The 19248-nt window shown below is 48.7% G+C and overlaps 1 protein-coding gene across 4 annotated transcripts; it reads left to right on the forward strand.

The window, feature by feature from the left end:
• The first annotated feature begins 1075 nt into the window (after positions 1-1075).
• Positions 1076-18189, forward strand: LOC102459767 (zinc-binding protein A33-like). 4 transcript variants are annotated; one of them, XM_075900535.2, is made up of 7 exons: positions 1076-1234; positions 2669-2943; positions 3628-3723; positions 10642-10875; positions 12397-12416; positions 14311-14426; positions 14570-18189. In XM_075900535.2, the coding sequence occupies exons 2-7, from the start codon at positions 2671-2673 to the stop codon at positions 15112-15114; spliced, it is 1284 nt and encodes a 427-aa protein (XP_075756650.2). In that variant the 5' UTR covers positions 1076-1234; positions 2669-2670; the 3' UTR covers positions 15115-18189. The 4 variants fall into 4 exon arrangements, with proteins under 4 accessions (XP_075756650.2, XP_075756651.2, XP_075756649.2 ...); XM_075900536.2 differs by lacking the exon at positions 1076-1234 and adding an exon at positions 1936-2069; XM_025179034.3 differs by lacking the exon at positions 1076-1234 and adding an exon at positions 1952-2032.
• Positions 18190-19248: the final 1059 nt, after the last annotated feature.

Here is a 19248-nt window from a genome sequence, read left to right on the forward strand (position 1 = left end):
ACTGCTCGTTTTTAAAGTTACAGACCAATATGGCAGTTGTGAGGGGAGTGGGGAGTGAAATCAGGCAACATTTGGCTCCTAGGGTATATCCACATTAAAGGTGCGTCTAGACTGGTAAGATTTTGCGCAAAAGCGTTTGTTTTTGCGCAAAAACCTGCCAGCTGTCTACACTGGCTGCTTGAATTTGCGCAAGAGCACTGACATTCTAATGTAAGAATTCAGTGCTTCCTGCACAAATACTTTGATGCTCCCGCTCAGGGATAAGCCCTCTTGCACAAGAATACTTGCGCAAGAGAGCCAGTGTAGACAGGCACCTTAATTTTTTGCGCAAGAAACCCCGATGGCTAAAATGGCCCTTGGCGCTTTCTTGCGCAAAAGCGTGTCTAGATTGGGCACGGATGCTTTTGCGGAAACGCACTTTTTGTGCAAAAGCAGCTGCCACTCTAGACGCGCTTTTGGGGAAATACTTTTAACGGGACCACGTTTCCGTTAAAAGTATTTCCGCAAAATCATGCCAGTCTAGATGCAGCCTACGGGTGTGAATACACAGCACCCTAAATTCCAAATAAGATCCGCAATTTGTGAGTTTGAATCTATTTCAAAATAGACCGTTTTGAAATCTGGCCCGTCTACACAGCGCCAAATTCCGAAATGACGCGCTAGCCCAAGCCAGTCCTTATCCCTGGCGCAGCGAGGTTTCCCGGGATGGCAAAGCAGCATGCCTGCTATTCCGAAAAATGATCCGCAACAAGCGGCGGCTTGTGTAGGGGCAGGTAGCACGGGCCCCGCAGTGTAGCCGGACCCACGAGGCTAGCGCTGTCAGCACTTTAGCCCGTCAACCTTCCACCCGCGGGAGCAGGCTCCGCTCCGTCAGCAGCTCTGCCCGGGGCGGGGCTTTCTCATGGGGGGCGGGGCAACAAGGCGGAGGCCACACCCACCAGCGGGACAGCCACTGGCCGCCGGGGGCGTGGCGGGGATGGAAACAGGGCGGTTGGGAGGCCGCGCGTGTCCCCCTTTCCTGCCCACGTGAGCGAGCCGTCCGCTCCGGGGGCGGGACGGTCGACTGGCCAATAGGCGGCGGCGTGGCGAGGCCCCGCTCTGCTCCGATGGGAGCGGGCTGCTGTCACTCAGCGGGAAGGCGGGTCGCGGAGAGCGGAGCAGGGGGGGGGTCTCGGCGGCGATTTGTAACACTCTGGAGGGGAGCGGTGGGGAGGCGGCGTCTGAGCCCGGAGCAGTAAGGGCGGGCTGTGGGGTGAGAGGAATGGGGGGCGGGGCAGGGCTGGGGCCGGCTGTGGGGTGAGAGGAATGGGGGGCGGGGCAGGGCTGGGGGGCAGGGCGGGGCAGGGCTGGGGCCGGCTGTGGGGTGAGAGGAATGGGGGGCGGGGCAGGGCTGGGGGGGGCTGGGGCGGGGCAGGGCTGGGGCCGGCTGTGGGGTGAGAGGAATGGGGGGTGGGGCAGGGCTGGGGGGCCGGGGCAGGGCTGGGGCCGGCTGTGGGGTGAGAGGAATGGGGGGGGGGGGCGGGGCAGAGGCTGGGGCGGGGCAGGGCTGGGGCCGGCTGTGGGGTGAGAGGAATGGGGGGCGGGGCAGGGCTGGGGCCGGCTGTGGGGTGAGAGGAATGGGGGGCGGGGCAGGGCTGGGGCCGGCTGTGGGGTGAGAGGAATGGGGGGCGGGGGCAGGGCTGGGGCCGGCTGTGGGGTGAGAGGAATGGGGGGCGGGGCAGGGCTGGGGCCGGCTGTGGGGTGAGAGGAATGGGGGGCGGGGCAGGGCTGGGGCCGGCTGTGGGGTGAGAGGAATGGGGGGTGGGGCAGGGCTGGGGCTGGCTGTGGGGTGAGAGGAATGGGGGGTGGGGCAGGGCTGGGGCTGGCTGTGGGGTGAGAGGAATGGGGGGTGGGGCAGGGCTGGGGCTGGCTGTGGGGTGAGAGGAATGGGGGGTGGGGCAGGGCTGGGGCTGGCTGTAGGGTGAGAGGAATGGGGGGTGAGGAGCAGTGCTGAGCGGATCTTTTATTAGGGTAGGGCTGTGCAAGAGTTCAGGTATGGCAGGAACCAGCTCTGCAAAGTGTAGGGAGAGGTGAATATTTTCACTCACTGGGTTGTCTAAAAGCAGCCCAGTTCACACAACAGCGCTGAGCAATTTCCTTTGCCCTAGCTGCTAATAAGGAATGCACCCTGCAAAACTGGAAGAGTGCCTCAGCGGACTCAGGGTTGCATCTCCTTTCCTCCCTCCCCAAGATAGTGTTTGGCCCACAGGCTCAATAACTCAAAGAAGCCTCTGAGAATTGTTGCTGAAGTTAAGGGAAGTGAAAGTTGCAGACTCAGCCCAGCTTAAAGGAACTGACCCCTTGTCTGGAGTTGGTTGCACTGCAGTAAACTTAAACATGTCTCTTTATAAACCCATATTAAAGACAGTGCATGGGGAGTTTGCAGATCACGAGGCACCTTAGGGGCTGGGCACTTGTGCTGTAGTGCAGAGTTCTGGCAATTGGCCCTCTCATCCACTGGCTTGCTGATGTGTGCTTAGTGTACTGTGTGGAAAGAGTATCAGGGTGGGTGTTGGAGAGGGTCAGATGTCCAAACTATGTGGGTGAGGGGAAAAAGGGGACAGGCTGTTTATTTCGTTCTGACCCTCTATGTGAGATCCAGGAATGTACTTACTGTATGTGTGTACAGGAATGGCTTGCCGGAATCAGGGGGAGAGTCTGAGAGAAGAGCTGACATGTGCCATCTGCTGTGAGCTTTTCAATGACCCTGTCATGCTGGAATGCATGCACCATTTCTGCAGGGCATGCATCCAACGTTACTGGGACAAGTGCTCCCGGGTCCCTTCCTGCCCTCAGTGCAGAAGGGAGTTCCCCAACCGCACCTTTCGGTCCCACTACCTGGTGTCGGGGGTAGTGGAGAAGTTGCGGAGGTACAGCTCAGAGGACCACAAGAGAAAAATGCAGGTTCGTGCTTGTTGTCATGTTTATTTAGAAGACATCAATCATTGTAAAATCTGAAGCAGGCACATATGCCTCAGCACAGTGTAGGGCAGATACATGTCTCTTACACACCTGCTTCTCTGAGGTAGGTTCATTCACACATCTAACCACATAGACATCGTTCACCTATGCATAGCACAATGAGAACTGTCTGGTTCTCTCAGTGTATCCTTCCTCTCCCTCTCTCCAACTCCTGGCAAGGTGCACTCTGTAGTTCAGCATTTGTGCTGTTGCTTCTCCTACATTGCTTACTTGTTGCAGCTTGGTGACAGTGATCAAAGCATTATTATTGTTTGTAGCATGTAGGGGCCCTGATCCAGGATTAGGGATCTGTTAAGCCAAGTGCTGTACAAACAAGTGGTAATTGACTCCTTGCCCCAGAGAGTTCAAAACAAACAAATGTTAAACCCCATGCCAATCTTATATCCCCAGCTCTGATATATCCTGAATTCTCTCAACCCACTGGATTCATGTGTGCATAATCTGTCAGCTTAGCTCATGACCATACACCTCAGATTGGTTGATTGATTGTTTTTGTCTTGTGTTTAAACAGCTGCTTCTAGAGTCAGTGCCATGTATGTAGGCTGCTTCACTAAACTAGAAAGCAGCAGAGTAGTGAAATGGTCTCCTTTTATTTTTCCTTCTTAGAAACATCTTGAAAATGCGCTGCGAGCTCACCAGAGAGAGATGGAGAACTTTGTGCGACAGAAGCACACCGCGGAAGAGAATATTTGCAGTCTGACGGTAATGCCAATTCTCTCAGCTACTCTCGTGTAGACTCTATGGCAATTCCATTCACTTGGATAAGGGAAGATTGGGATGTTATTGGTAGAGGCAGTAGGCACCCAAGAGCCCCCCGTAATAATGTTTTGTTCTTCACACACTGCTGCTACAAGCTTGCCTGCAGGGTGAGTAAGGATCAGGCAGGATATAATCAGAGCTTTTCTACCTTGAGAAAATAATAAAAGTGGAATATTGTTTAAAAAAAAAAACTGAGTTTTTTGGGGTCTTGAAAAACCTGACCAATAAGCAGGCATGCAGCAGATACCTATTATCACCATTTTATGCCAAGTATGTTAGCCTATGGACAAAAGATTAAAACCAGCAATGTAAAAGTGCTGTGGAGACAGCAAAAAGAACAGCTCCTCAGTCAAGTACCAATCGATCTGCTGAGATACCTTTGCAGAAGGGAAGATGAATAACTGTAATTGCAGCACTTACAGAGATACCCATAGGGTAATTACAGAGGAGTGTACAAAGCCATCTAAAGGCTCCTGAACCTTAGTAAAATACACCAGAGCTTTTCCTTTCCAGAGCTACATCTTGAGCTAATAGATTTGTCAGACTTCTCTAAGCCATGTGACAGAATTTAATTTGGGGTGTACATTTATAGTTGTATATAATGGCTCATTGGGTGACAGTCATCAGTGTCAAAGCTCCCATGGCTTTAAACGTTTGGTATTTTTTTTCAGAAACCAATTGAGAGTTACTTAGGGATCCAGAATGATGTTTGTCACATGTAACTCACAAGAACATTACCACTCTACCTTTCAGAGAAAGGCTGAAGAGAAAAGGCATTAAGTACTTAACACAGGCTCTTGCTGGATTGTAATAAACTGGTGCAGCAAAACTTAGACAGGGTCCAAATTGCTAGTGCATGATAAAAGATGACATCTGGGTTGGGTTGATGAGCAGTTCCTAGTTCTGGAGAGTTGCCAGACTGTGGGGTTTTTTTTTTTTTTTTACTGCAAAAGCTGTGATGTAACCACAAAATCAGTCTGATTCCAGGTCTGTTTCCATGACAGAGCAGTTAAGTTAATGACCAAATTTAAATACTCCTGTCATTGTAGAGGTCCCTATAAATTCTTTGTCGTTCAGAACATTAGGGAGCCAAACAGTCTTTTTAGCTTTTCTCAGAATTGAGTTAAACATTATAAAATGTAGGCTGATTCACTAAATTACTATAGATAAACCCCAATGTAATAGTGGCTACAGTATAATTACACTTTCCTTTTGAAGTTTAGCACACTGCTACTTTTAGGTACCTTTTATCCTTCAGAAAAGGGGGGGAAATGATGAACCTGGCTAGGAAGGCCTTTCAGAAGTCAGGAAATTAAAATTCTTTGAGCTAGTATAGAGCTTAAATAATCAACCATAACACAACTACAAAGGGCATAAATACCCCCAAACCGAAAATGAAGCAGGAAGAAATAAACTAGTATGGCTAAATGGCAGGGCTGGGCTGGGCTGGGCCATTTATTCAACTCAAAGGAGTATCCTTCAGTAAATGGAAATCTGTTCCTAGTGAAGCTGACAGCAGTTGATGATATGTAGGAAAGAAATTAGGAGGGTAAGATAGAATTTGAAGAACAAATGGCCAAAATTATAATGCCAAATAAAAAATTCTTAAGTGTAACAGAAGTAGGAAGCCATCAGGAGAGTCAGTAAGTCTGTTGAACCAATTAAAGAGGATATGAGCATGGCAGAAACAGAACATTTATTCTTTCCCTCTGTCTTTACCACAGACTATATTTGGGAGATACTGACTGCCTGACAAGAGTGGGTATTAGGTTCACTCAGACACTGAGATGTCAAGAGAAGGTTCTGGAGCCAATTGAGAAATTAAATGCAAAAGTTACTAGTAATGGATAGTTGTACCTAAGAGTTCTGAAAGAATTTGAGAATAAAATTGCAGAGCAAATAAGAAAACTCTGCAATCGCGCATTAAAATCAACTGCTATCCTGAAAGCTAGCAGGTATACCTGTCTTAATTTCATTGTTTTAACTCCTAGGGTGAGCCTAGAAGTTACAGACTATAAACTTCATTTTAGAAGCAGGGAAATTATTATTTGAGATGGTGAGTAAAGATAGTTATAAAACATTTGGATTAATATGGTATGATGGGAATAAACCAAATACAGTTTCAGAAAAGGGATATCTCTCCAGTCAAGTAGAAATTCCTTGAGCTTGTCAATATAATATGATCCAAGGAGGGCTGGTGGAGACAAACTTTCAAAAGCCTGTGACAATTTCCTTCCCAAGAGGCTAGTAAGGAATAAAAGTGATTATGATTGCATAGATAGTAAGTTCTCTGGTGCAGGAGCTATCTTTGTTCTGTATTTGTACAATACCTACTGAGATGGGATCCTGCTTTGTGATTGTAGATCCTAGGCCTAGAACGGATGGGGAACCTTTTTTGGGTCGGGCTGCTGACCCACAGAAAAATCAGTCAGGGGCGGCACACAAGTGAGAAGCAAAAAAAAAAAAACAATAATAATAATAACCTAAACCCCTGACTGAGAAGAAAAAAGATATAGCCCATGTTTCCCTCGCACACCAGAGCCTGGGGGGGGGGGGGGGCGGGGGTTTCAGGCTAATATATTTTGTGTACTCCAGCCCCATGGAGGAACAATGGGGGGGAGGGGCTGGAGCACCAGCTTGGATGCCCCAATCTTGAGCGGGGGTGGGGGAGCCCTGAGCCTTGGGACACAGATCCAGGCAAGACAGAGGCAGCTCTGGCCCCTGGGCCTTAAGTTCCCCGCCCCTGGTCTAGAACAATACATATAATAATGACATGAGGTGCAAAATACTACTGTGAATAGAAACTGGCTAAGACTAGGAGCAATGATCAATTTGCACCATGGTGAAAGTTTAATGCAGGGTGCCTGAATGGTCCAGGCTAGAATGGGTGCTGTTTTATATTAGTGATTGGGAAGGGAGGGTGAGCAGAGAGGTGGCAAAGCTAGTAGTTGATATAAAATTCTTTAAATCAGAGGTAATGAAAGAGCCTCAAAGAAACCTAGGCAACCTATGTGAACAAGCCACATGATGGCAGATGATATTCAGTGTCGACAAATACAAGGTAGCAGTAATTGCACAATGGAAGCAATGATTTGGGTACTGAATTAGCTGTAATCACTCAGGAAAAAAGCTGCAAGGCTCATTATAGACCTCTCAGTGAAAGCTGCCATTCAGTCTGCAGCATCATACAAACCAAATAATGGGGGTGAGAATAATACTGAGACTATTGTGATGCTGTGATAAATCAACAGTGTGTTCTCATGTGGAATACTTCTTTCAGTTCTGGTCACCTTCTCTGAAAAGGGACATAGCAGAACTGGAGGGGCGGGGGAGTTCAGATACAGGCAAGGAAAACAATTAGGGACTGGGAGAGACTGAAAACTTGGAGTTGTTTAAAGGAGCTGGAGGAGGGAGGAGAGAGGGAGAGAGAGAGATCCATACTGAATGCGATAGAATGGTTAATAGAATGCATCCATTTACCCTTCTCATAAGACAAGAACAAGGGCATGTTCAGTGAAGCTGAAAGACAATATGCAAAAAGCAATGATGTCTCTTACCTGATACATAATGAACCTGTAGCATTAATTGCCCAAAGCTAGCAGACATCCGTGTGTCTGAGTTGCCATTTCAAATGCAGAAGCCCAGAGCCCCACTATGACTAATGACCTCAGTCAGACTAGGGTAGAATTTTCACAGGCTTCAAAGTGACTTATGATGCCAACTCTTATTTTTCCAAGTTTCATTTTGGGACTTAGGCTCCTAAATCATTCAGGCCCTCTTGATAATATTAACCTAGGTCTACAATTTAAGACCTATAGGTTGATTACTGCCAGATTGTTATCAAAGTAATTCGGGACAGGTAATTGAGTTCATAGAGGTAATTTGAAAAGCTTAGTTCAGTGACTTTACTTCTGACTTTTGTGGTGTCCACATGGTCCCAAAGCATGTTTCAAGTGATCAGGGATGTCCTTAGGATTTACCAAGCTCAAGGCAGTACAATTAAACTATGTCCCTATTCCCAACAGCAGACTGAGGGGGGGGGGCAGTGATGACTTTTTAGACATGCGATTTTTATACAGGCAGTCCCCGGATTACGTACAAGATAGGGACTGTAGGTTTGTTCTTAAGTTGAATTTGTACGTAAGTCGGGTACCCCAGGTGTCCCCGATTCAGCCGCTGCTGAAACTGACCAGCGGTTGACTACAGGAAGCCCGAGGCAGAGCTGCTTTGCCCCCGGCTTCCTGGAATCAGCCACTGATCAGTTTCAGCAGCAGCTGACTTGGGGACACCTGGGGTAGAGCAGCTGGGGTGCTGCCAGGTTGGTCCCCGGGCCAACCTGGCAGCGCCCCAGCTGCTCTGTCCCAGGTGTCCAGATTCAGCCGCTGTTGAAACTGACCAGCAGCAGCTGAATCGTTCACACCTGGGGCAGAGCAGCTGGAGTGCTGCTGGGTTGGTCTGGTTGCGCCGCACCTCAGCGCTGTGGGACCAACCCGGCAGCCCCCCAGCTGCTCTACCCCAGGCGTCGGCGAGAAAAGCCAGGTCTGCTGGGGTGGGGGGAGGTGCACTAGCTGCGCCCCCTCCCCCCCAGCAGATCAGGGAGATGCGGAGCGGCTTTTCTCGCCGCGGAGGACGCAGGCGGCGGGACCGCAGCGCTTCTGGACGGTCCCACCGCCCGCGTCCTCCGCGGCGAGAAAAGCCCCGTTCGTAAGTAGGGATCCGACGTAAGTCGGATCCACGTAACCCAGGTACTGCCTGTAGTCTTCAACACACTAATGAAATTTTTAAAGGGGATTTTTAACTAAGGTCCTATAGACTAGCACAATAAATTTAGAAACTGATAGTATATACCTGGGGTTGGTAAATGTCTGTTAAATGGCTTCATTACCACTTGAATGGCTTTTGTACAGGTTCAGAGTTATGCTAATAGCTCTGGCAGCCTTTTTCATTTTTAAGTGAACTAGCTCCTCTCTGGAGGAAGCAGAGTCACAAAATCAAGATAGGAAGAGGCGGGTGGGTGGACATTAAGATTCAGTGGTGCCCCAAATTGTCTAGTTCCCTACACAGATGCATATGGACAGCCCTGCCAGTGGTGCTCTACCAGGGTGGGCTGGGTAAAGGCTTCTCTTCTATCCTCTCACTGGGTGTATTGCATTTCAAGAGTATTGAATTAAAGAAATCAAAGGCAGCTGTGTTGTGCCTCACACACACTACCCATTTCAAGTCTTAATCCAAAGGACCATTCAACATAGAATAAGGCCCTCTCTGCACCTAAAATGTAGGTCAACCTAGCAACATTGCTCAAGGCTGTGAAAAATTTTGCATCCTGTGCAACCTAGTTAAGTCAACCAAACCCCTGCTGTGGAAGCATCTAGGTTGATAGAATAATTCTTCTGATGACTTAGCTACCATTTTGTGAGTGGGGCATTAACTGCTCAGCAGAAAAATCCATTCCCTCACTGTAGTAAATGTCTACAATGATGTAACTGCACCTATGCCATTATTACACTTAGACATAGCTTTGCTGCAAGTGAGATTTAGACTATGTCCTGCATAGTCATTTGAGCCAGCTGGCACAGAAGATAAATGGTAATTGATAGCTCTTTATTAGTTTATTTTCTCCAAAGGAATTCAGTAATCTCCTTCCGAAAAGATTTGTGTGAAGGAGGCGGGGGGGAGGGACTCAGAATATCATCGCGATGGGACCCTTTTACCATCTAAGTTTCAGGGCTGCTGTCTGTACGTGTTCACTTTAATACACTTCAGCATTCAGGGCTCAGGGTGCTGAGTTCACAGGAGACTCTCCAGCTTTGATCGAGTTCTCTTGCATCCCAAAATATAAACATAACCATTTCTGGTACTCTAAGCAAGCCACTGGCAGGGGGTTGCAGATGAGACCTCTGCCATGGAGCTGGCAGAACACTCAGCAGCGGCCTCCTGGCTGCTGTGCCATGACTGCTACTTATCATGCTGGCTATAATTGTCTCACTGTTATCTGTTGCTACTTTGTATCCACCTGCTGTATTTCACCATAGGTTTAGTAGTGGGTACTTGAAGGCAGGGACTGTGTTTGCAACTGTGTGATGACTGTATACAGTTCTGTGACCTGGGCCTCTAGAGACACTAACATTTAATAATACAGAGAGATAAATCAAATAGCAGGGTACAAACTAAATAGAAACATCCTTTATCTCTTCTCCTTGTATTTTTAGCCTTGACATTGGGAATGGCTAAAAGTACCGTTTGCTGGACTAAATGATCCATATAAAAAGTCAGGGCATCCTTGATCCACTCGATCTAAGCAAGTGAAATTGACCCCTTCACTAATGCACTTGGATGCAGTTACAATTTCACTGACCATCAGAACCCATCCCTATGTTGCCCAGAAGTGTATAATGGTAAAGAGAACTTGGACTCATGCAACCATTTCAGTCAGTAGCTGGTGTATTAGTTACCATAAAATCGTGTTCCAGACATTGTACATACAGGGAGCAAGCCTTCGCTGTGTGAGCAGAAGCTGTATATCAGTGGGGTTATATCAGTATGCTGCTCAGAAGTGGTTTTAATTAAATCTGGAGTGGTAGATTTAGGGGGGGAAAGTCACTGGAAAAGGAATAGACATTAGCCTTCCAAACTACTTGGCCGGGGGAGGGGGGGGATTGCATGCATCTATATAAACCAGTTGTGTGTATCTGTTTAAAAGGCATATGTTTAGAATTGCCCCAGCCATTGCTCCCTGTGGATCTAAAGCCCTTCATTTTTATCTCTCTCCCTCTGCTCCATAGTTTTGGAGATTTCTGAAACCCTATAGGAAATTGACCTACAACCTTTTCCACTGTGTTTATGGTATTTTCCTCTGCTCAGAAAACCTCTGGGGAGCTGAACTCTAAGATTCATGCAGAATTTGAGCGACTTCATCAAATCCTGGAGGAAAAGGAGAGAGTTGTGTTGATGGAGCTTGCCAAAGAGGAGGAGCTGTTGTTGGTGAGGCTGCGTGGGGACATTGTGCAGCTAGAGGAAGGGATCTCAGACCTGAGAAAGAACATTGAGCACATACAGGAAATCCTGAACAAGACGGGAGACTCATTACTGCTGGAGGTGAGTGCGCTCAACCAGCTCTTAATGAGATGATGCTTGGGAAGGAGGGTGAAGGATGTTGGCAAAGAGCTGATACATGGTGGGGAGAGCTCAAAATCTGAATCAGGAAGTTGGAGAGTAGCAGAAAAAATATATTGTGCTGTAGGAGGGCCCAAGACTTTAGGCTCTACACATCTGAAAGGGAAGCACCCGGCAGGGCAGAATCTATTGTCTAAAACTGGGACCCACGGATCCCGGTCTAGAGCTCTGGCTGCGTACTGTACAAAGTTGTCTCATCAGAGTGGCTACCTCCCTCTTCTTTCCATCTGCTAAATGACATCATAGGCACATTAAAATACCTTTCAATACTTCCCTAATTACTGTTCCATGTAAGTAGTTGCAGAGGTTCCCACAGGGATGTTTTGTGATGTGGGAGGGGAGGAAGTGGTCCATGAGACAAGTTCTCTACTAAGATGTGGTCTGTACTGAGGAGACCTGTAGAGACCCTCGGGCTGGGCAAAACGAGTGATGCTGCAGCACTGAGCAGCATTGCTAAGCTAGATCTATCAAGGCTCATGTTGTAAGAAATCACCCTCCATTGTTGTTCTTGGCAGCTGTGAATATTTGGCACTCTCTGTACTCCTGCAGTGCTTCAGTGGCACTCTTTCCTAGTACTGTGGGGGAACAGAGAAAACATTGATGGGACCATGAAAAAAGGACTCCTATCTCTTTTATTGCAGGGTCAAAAGCACTTTACCTGCCCCTCTTGGCCCTTTTCATTGTGAATGGCAATCTATACAAGTTAATGAACAGAAGGGGAAGAAGTAAATCTTAGGCACTGTTATCCTTGCAGAAGCTCAGATTAAGAACTGACTAGCAAAGTGCAGGAGAGAATGAGAAGGGGTTGACTCCAGTTCTGGGAACGGGTGAGGAACCCCAGAAAATGAAGTCAGGCTCTGTTGGCTTCAGATAGGTAAAAGTGCACTCAGTTTATTTAATAATAAAGCAAGTGCCTTTACCTGCCTCAGGTTCCCAGAGCCAGCTGTGTCCTTTGGAGCCCGTTCCTGTAATTATGCTTAATCTTTCTTCCTATCTCAGTTTTATAGGAAAATTCCTCTAAGCAGAGGGAAATCAGTCCCAAACACTAATAGGCAAATTAAAGTGTATAGAGGAAGGTGAGAGACTTAAATGAAACCTCCTTTGAGAATAACTCTTTATTATACAGACACTTGCTGTTTTGTCTCATTCCTGGTCTTCTGGGTCTTATTCTCAGGCCCTTGGAATCATGTCTTAATACTGTGGAGGAAGAAAGTAGAGGCATTTTAGATGTGTTCCACGCCCTCTTTGTCATCCCTTAGTCCTCTAAAACATCCTTGGTTTATATACATATACACAAGCCCAGTCTGTCTCCTTTGGGGCTCCAGTTGGACTGGTGTGTGTTTTCTTTTTAGTGTGGTGGCAGAGGAGAGGGCAGTTAATTTATTTGTGCAGCTGTATGAATTAAGGATGGTGATTGTTAATTTTCTCTGCCTTTCATTGCAGGTGGAGAGCTGGACAATCAGGTACATGTCTGGAATTAAGCAAGCTGTTTTCCTTTTCAGGAGGCTTTTATCTCCCCTCCTTGGCAGAGGATGGTGGGAAGAGAGGTGTTATCTTTTTAGTCTTTAAAGCATTGCTAATTGTCTAGCAGGCTGTTGGCATGGAGCCAGATGAAGGGAGACTAGTCCTTCCCCCAGCAAGCATCACATGTTCTCATGTAGAAGGGCTGGGCTTCCGGGGCTGGGTTCAATGGAAGCATGGGCTGTAATGCATGTGGTAAAACAAGAGTCCAAGGTACCAATTTGGGTGTGTTCAATGAGCATGAATTACAGATAAGGAAAAAGTGGAGTGTAGTTACATCGAATACCAGGGTGTATAAGCTAAAACAGAGGGCTGTATGTGATGAATATGGAAATGTTTGTATTATTTTTATGCACTCCTCCATCTCATAGCACTGATGGCAAAGAAGAGGTGCTGGACTTGCGTAGACATCTGGTTAGAGATCAGAGTCATTAATCAACTGAATAGAGGCTACACGTGTGAATGGAGGATCCAGAACAAGAAGTAGAAAGTGCTGTGGCTGAGCCATTTTGCACCCAGTGACCAACTGCCAAGAGAAAGGACTATTCTCTCTCTCTCGCGCGCGCACTCACACACACACACACACACACACACAAACCCATGAGCTAGAGAGCGGGGGGGAAAGGTGTCAGGTGGTTGTGTGAAGAGCTGAGCTCCCAGAGACAAATGGGGTCTTGCCCCATGCAGAGACAAGAGTGCAAGCAATAGTTACTACAGCAGCATGTCTTATGAGAGCCCTGGCTCTGGCCAAGCTGAATTCTGACTTAACTGTTGCTCCCTTGTGGTGACCTACAGACTTTCAGATTCTGGAAGACAAATCAATTGTTGCCTTGTTTTGAAAAGGCTGCCAAGTGTCACCAAAAATACTTTAGAGCATTGCAGCCTGAAGGGGTAACAGGCAGGCTTCCCACAAAAGTCTGGCTTGGCAGGATTTGCCGCAGAAAGCCCCAGGGAGATGGATTGCTGGCTCCTGACAGACCCAGCATCAGTTATGTAGCCTAAAGGGATCGCTCCTGAGGGACTGGTCACTGGCTGTGATATAAATGGCCTTATGAATCCATGACATGCTGTTTAGTTGCATTTACTGTTCTCTCTGCCCCCTTGGGACCACCTTTCAGTGTTTAGCATAGCTCAGAGGAGAGGGGGCAGGTCAAAATTGAATTTGAGCCAGTGTGGCTTCTTTCAGGTCCTGGGGTCTCTAGCCTTACCCCCAAAGCAATCAGTCATTGAAGCAGCCTTGGGACAGGTCTGAAATTGTGGCAGCTGCCACTTTCCTTGGTCCCTGTTCTGTGGGTTGAGAGGGACGAGTAGGAGCTGCTGCAGCAGAAGGCCAGTTTGGCTGATTCTGGCTGCTTTGCGCTGCTAGAGTAGGGCTGAGAATGGAGTAAGTCATGCTCATTTTGCACACCTATTGGTGAACCCATGTATGTTGCCCCGCTTTACCTGCCATGCCACCATGTCCGCCTCTGCTGAATTTTGCCCAAGGCTTCTGGGAGCCCTGTACCTTCCCTTACTGGCTGAAATGCCCTGGAGGAGCAGAGGCAGAGGGCAGCAGCCTGTCTTAGCTCAGAGGTTATTCTCTCTACTGATGACTCTGCCCTCAGAGTAACTTCCTGTTCGATATCCCTGATGGAATGTAACAACCCCTCTGACCTTTCTGAGATGTACCTGCATTGCTATGTCCGTTTGCTCTTATCCCTTGTCTCCTGCAAAGGCCTTGCTCCTAAAACACCCCCAGTCTGCCCTCTGTTCTAGTAAGCTTTTAGTAAGGGCTTTGTAAAAACAACTGTTCCCTTGTCTGGATCCTGCCTCACTCTTGCCCCTTGCTTTGCCCAGGCCCCCAGTGCATGCAGTGGCACAGCCTGCCCTGGACATACAGTGCCACAGAGAGCGGTACAGCGGTCCCCTGCAGTACATCTTCTGGAGACAAATGCTACAGTCAATCCACCCTGGTGAGTGTCCCACAGTGCAGGGTCCTTGGGAATGGAAATGGCCAGGTGGGGAGATGGGCAGAGAGCAGCTCCCAGGGAGGGGAAGTCACCTAGATTGGAAAAACATCGAGCAAAGCCCTGACAAATTTCTGTCTCTGTTGTAGCTCCTGCCCCACTGACCTTTGACCCAGAATCAGCTCACCCCAACCTCGTCCTCTCCAAAAACCTGACTGCAGTGACGGAGAGTGACAGACGCCAACCTGTCTGCAGCAGTCCCAAGCGTTTTCAGCAGTGTGTGAATGTTCTCGGCTCCCAGGCCTTTGACAGTGGGAGCCACTACTGGGAGGTCTGGGTGGGCAGCAAGACCAAGTGGGACCTGGGGGTGGCAGCAGAGTCCGTGGACCGGGCCGCCAAGGTCAAGCTGTGTCCTGAGAATGGCTACTGGGCGCTTCGTCTGAGGAACAGCACGGAGTACTGGGCCGCTGCCACCCCGTGGGTGCGCCTCGCCCCAAGGAGCTGCCTCCGGAAGGTGGGGGTTTTTCTGGACTGTGAAGAAGGGAAAGTGGCGTTCTACAATGCCGAGAACATGACCCACCTCTTCACCTTCCACCAGGCTGCTGCACGCCGGTTCTGCCCCTTCTTCAGCACTTGCTTCAGTGATGGCAAGCTGAATGTGGAACCCATGAGAATCTGCCACCTGACTCTGTAAGGACAATGTAGGAGGGAGAATGGGGTGGCCAGTTACCCAGGGCGCCATACAGACGAGAGAGAACACACCAGGCCCTAGGAGCTGGTGGTACTTTCTGGTTTGGCTTTAGCTGCTGCTGTTCGGACTCCCCCTGGAATAGGAATCACCTACTAGAACAGCTCAGCTGGCTTCCCCCTGTGCTAGTGCCTGACCATTTACTGGTTGAGTGAATGTAGCAAAGGCATGTGGACTCTGGTCAGTCTAACCTGTAAATCCCAAGCCTCTAAGGTAGAGTTAGGGAGAATTTCTCCATTTGTGGCTTTAGGAAGAGATGGAGGGGCTGAATCTAAGTTCCCCAGTATTTTGTCTTCTGTTCCCTGCCTTGCCATAGGACAAGGTGGTCCTGGACTCATCTGAGCTGCTGAGCTAAATCCATAGGGTATTGTGCTCTGAGACTTCGCCAGCCTTCCTCCCACCAAAGAGAAGGTGCATCTGATTGCTTTATTGGCCTCCGAGCACCCTCCTTAGCCTGTGACACTGAGGTGAACACAGCCTCCTCTCAGCAGCTGCTTTGCTACAGACTGAGACGCTTCAACGGAAACTAAGCAACCTAAGTGAACAAGCAGGAACTGCACAATGGAAGCAATGATTTGGATTCTAGCCATTGTTAGTTGTAATCACTCAGAGAAAGGCCACAAGACTCTTAAGGTCTACTCAATAAACAGCTGGCTTCAAAGGGCTCCTGCCTTTCCAGGACTAGCAGGTAAAGTCTAGGGTAAGTTCTAGAGATCTCAGTCAGGCATAGGGGCCTCTTGAATTAGGTGCAGTGTAGTGGAGATTGCAGCTTCATGTTACAATGGATAGCATGACTGAGTGGAACAAGGTGCAGGGGGGAGATCTTCAGTGGCTTATTGCGGTTTGGCTGCTCTTTATTTGATCTGCGAAGTGGACTCTGCTTATCCTGATGCCAGGTTTTTGCGGGGTTACAAGCATTGAGGAGCCAGTGGAAAGGAAGAATTGCTGTAGCCTTACTGACCTTTGCTCCCCCCTACGCGCACAAGCCGTGTGGCCTTTAACAGCCTATCACTTCTGCCTCTGGAGACCAAGTGGGGCCCTCGCTTCTCCATTTTCTGCCTGTGAGCAGAGGAACTGTCGCACCCAGTTGCTCGCAGTGTTACAGGGAGAGTGTTAGGGATGCTCTAGAGAGGAGGGTGGAGAGTCTGGAAGCTCCTGAATGCAAAATTGTTGAGGGGGAGGAAGGCAATTCCAAGAAGGCTTCCTAGACAAGAGCTTTTATACCTAGCAGAGCACTGGCAGGACCCGGGCTCTTGCCTTGGGTGGCAAAGGGTCTGCCAGGAATTGAGTACAGTGGTCCAGTATAGCCATACCCCATTCTCCATTGTGGACCTGGAGCCAGTGGGGCCAGCCCATGAAGTGGGCAGCATGGATCCAAGGGGTGGGGGAGGGAGATGCAAAGAGAAAAACCAGGTGTATTCTCTCCTCTTCCCCCCCCCCCCCCCATATCTCCATTACTTACAGGAATCAGTCCAGTCCTTCACATTATTTTCTTCATACTCTTCAACTCCGGTTACCTTGTTTGAGTAAGAGACCAAGTAGCTTTTCTCCCTCCTGTCTTTGCATCTGGCCCAATCACAAGGAGAAACTGATGAATTTGTGACCTTACTTCATGACAGCAGATGATAATGTCCTGCACAAGCCTTCTGACAGCTCCTCCTCCGAAGCGCACTTTTCCTGCTGGAGTCTCCATTCCTGTGAGCTGGAGTGATACAGCAGCTACTTGGAACCTGAATCAACAGAGGAGGTCTGTGTCTCCAGTACAAAGCCTCACAATTGTGGCAACTCAGTTCTAAGCGGTGGCTGACATCGGCCAAAGAGACTTTTTGACAAATGAAGAGCGTGTGATCCTGTGGCTAGAGCACAGGACTGGTAATTGGGATGCTTGGATACAATTTCTGGGCCTCTGAACCTCAGGTTCCCGCCTGTAAAACAGAAGTGTTAGGGGGAAGTGGTGTTTGCAAAGCCTGCATCTGGCCGGTGCTCTTCCAGGCAGAGTTCAGTAAACGGTGTTTATTGACTCGGGGACCAGGGCCATCTGCTCTAAGGATGCATTGAACCCTCCTTTCCATTTTGTTCTCAGATTCTTTGGCACTCCCTGCTCCCCTAGCGGAGAGAGTTGAGCAGGGAGCACCTCTTGCTGACATGGCCACTCTGAGTTGTTGTCTCCCCTCTCCGCACGCCTCCTAGCAGAAGACAAGACCATTTGGGGATGCATGATTCTGATGGGTTTAGATTTTAAGCTCTTTGGAGCAGGGGAGTCCTTTTATTCTCCATGTACAGTGCTCAGCCCCCATAGAAATCAATAAGAGGCGAGACCACACCAACTCCCACGAGGTGCTCAGCGCTTTGCAGGATTGAGCTCTGTGGCTGCTGGCTGAGAAGTTTGGGGGGGTTAGGGAGACAGAGTTGCCCTATTGCTGCAGTGTGGGGGCTGCAAATCAAGTGCACTTGCAGTGAGGTTGGCGGGGGTGGGAGAGCACTGGGGCTTGAGTAGCAGGAGTGCTGAAGATCAGGCTTGGGATACATTGGGGCAGATGGAGGAGGACGACACCAGGTGCTGGAGGTGAAGGCTGGCATTCATTGGCCAGCTTTTGTGGTGCTGGCTTGTGCTCTGCCATGTGATTTAATGTTGTGATCTTAAAACTTGCGTAATCTTAAAATCTGCTCCCCAATCCTCAGCAGGAATGTTTTCAGTCAGCGCCAGCCCTACTGATCCCCGGCCCGTGCTCCACTCTCATTCAATGCTTGAGCAGTTGATAAATTGGCCTTTCATCTAGTGTTGATGCTTAAAGAATTTCATAATCCCAGCTGTGGAATTTCCTTCACTTGAAATTGGTTTCCTCGGAGGATATGAGGGAGGGGTTTCTACTCTTGCTCCCTGCATGGGATCAGGGTGTGCCGGCAGAGGGCACTCTCCACTAAGTGAATGTAATTAACAGCTCCAGGCTATTATAGCTGCAGGTGATTTATAAACTGTACTCCTACCCGCTCTGCTGCTATTAAAGCTTTATAGACATATAGCTGCATGCTATCTTAGTCTTACTGTCTCGGCATCCATATACCTAAGATACACTGCCTCACCTGGCTGCAGCCATGATGTGGGGGCGAGAAGGGGTGCCCATAACCCACCCTGCCTTTTTGTAGTCTGTTGCTAGCTTCTTACCCTGTGATCTGGACTAGAGGTGGCTCATGGATATTGGGAAAGAAAGATGGTCTTGAAGAGAAGGCTTGGAGGGGGAACTTCAGGCCTCTAGGTTAGGGAAGAACCCATCCCAGTACTCTGTACTCACCAGATGACAGTGCTTGGTAACGAGGTGGTCTGCTTCCTTGCTCGCTGGGATTCAGGCTGCCTTTTGTTTTAAGAAAATTTCTTCTGCAGGGATTAGAACATGGTGCACCCTCCCCCCATTTACCCAAACCCCAGGCATAGAGATGTGAAACTCCTTGCCAGCTGCTGTCACTCTTCATAGCCTTGGTGGACATTTTCCTGGCAAGTTTCTTGAAAACCAGCTACAACTGTGAATGGGTTGTGATCAGTGGTGGGGAAAGTGGTATTTTCCATCAGAACTGTCCTAGTGGATCTTAAAACCATTGGAATCCAGATTATTCATGCTTGCATCCTTGTGCCCTGCTCCCTTTTAGGGTGCACGGACATTATGATTGTGCTGCCATAGTCGCATAGTGTGAAGGCAACCTACACCGATTAATGGGCTTTTTCCATCTATATAGGAACGCCACCTCCCCAAAGGACAGGAGCTGTGTTAACAGTATTCCAGCGACACAGCTGTATCTACAGTAGAGGTGAGGGCAGCACACTGGAACTGGTGAGGGGTGTGGTTCATCTCTTACTGACACAACTTCGTCAACTTAACTTTTAAGTGCAATGTCACATAATGGCATAGGAAGCCAGACTGGATCAGCTCTGGCCTTATCTGATCCATGCTTGATTAAGGTCCATCTTCCTACACTCTGCTTAGCTGTTTTTGTTCCTGGTTCTATTGACTTTAGAGTATTTGAAGTTCAGACAGTTCTGGAGGGGGGGTGGAGAGGACCCTGGTTATCAACCTCCTGAGACCT

The sequence above is a fragment of the Pelodiscus sinensis genome, chromosome 16 (genome assembly GCF_052426305.1).
Source record: "Pelodiscus sinensis isolate ZL-2025 chromosome 16, ASM5242630v1, whole genome shotgun sequence".
Lineage (NCBI taxonomy): Eukaryota > Metazoa > Chordata > Testudines > Trionychidae > Pelodiscus > Pelodiscus sinensis.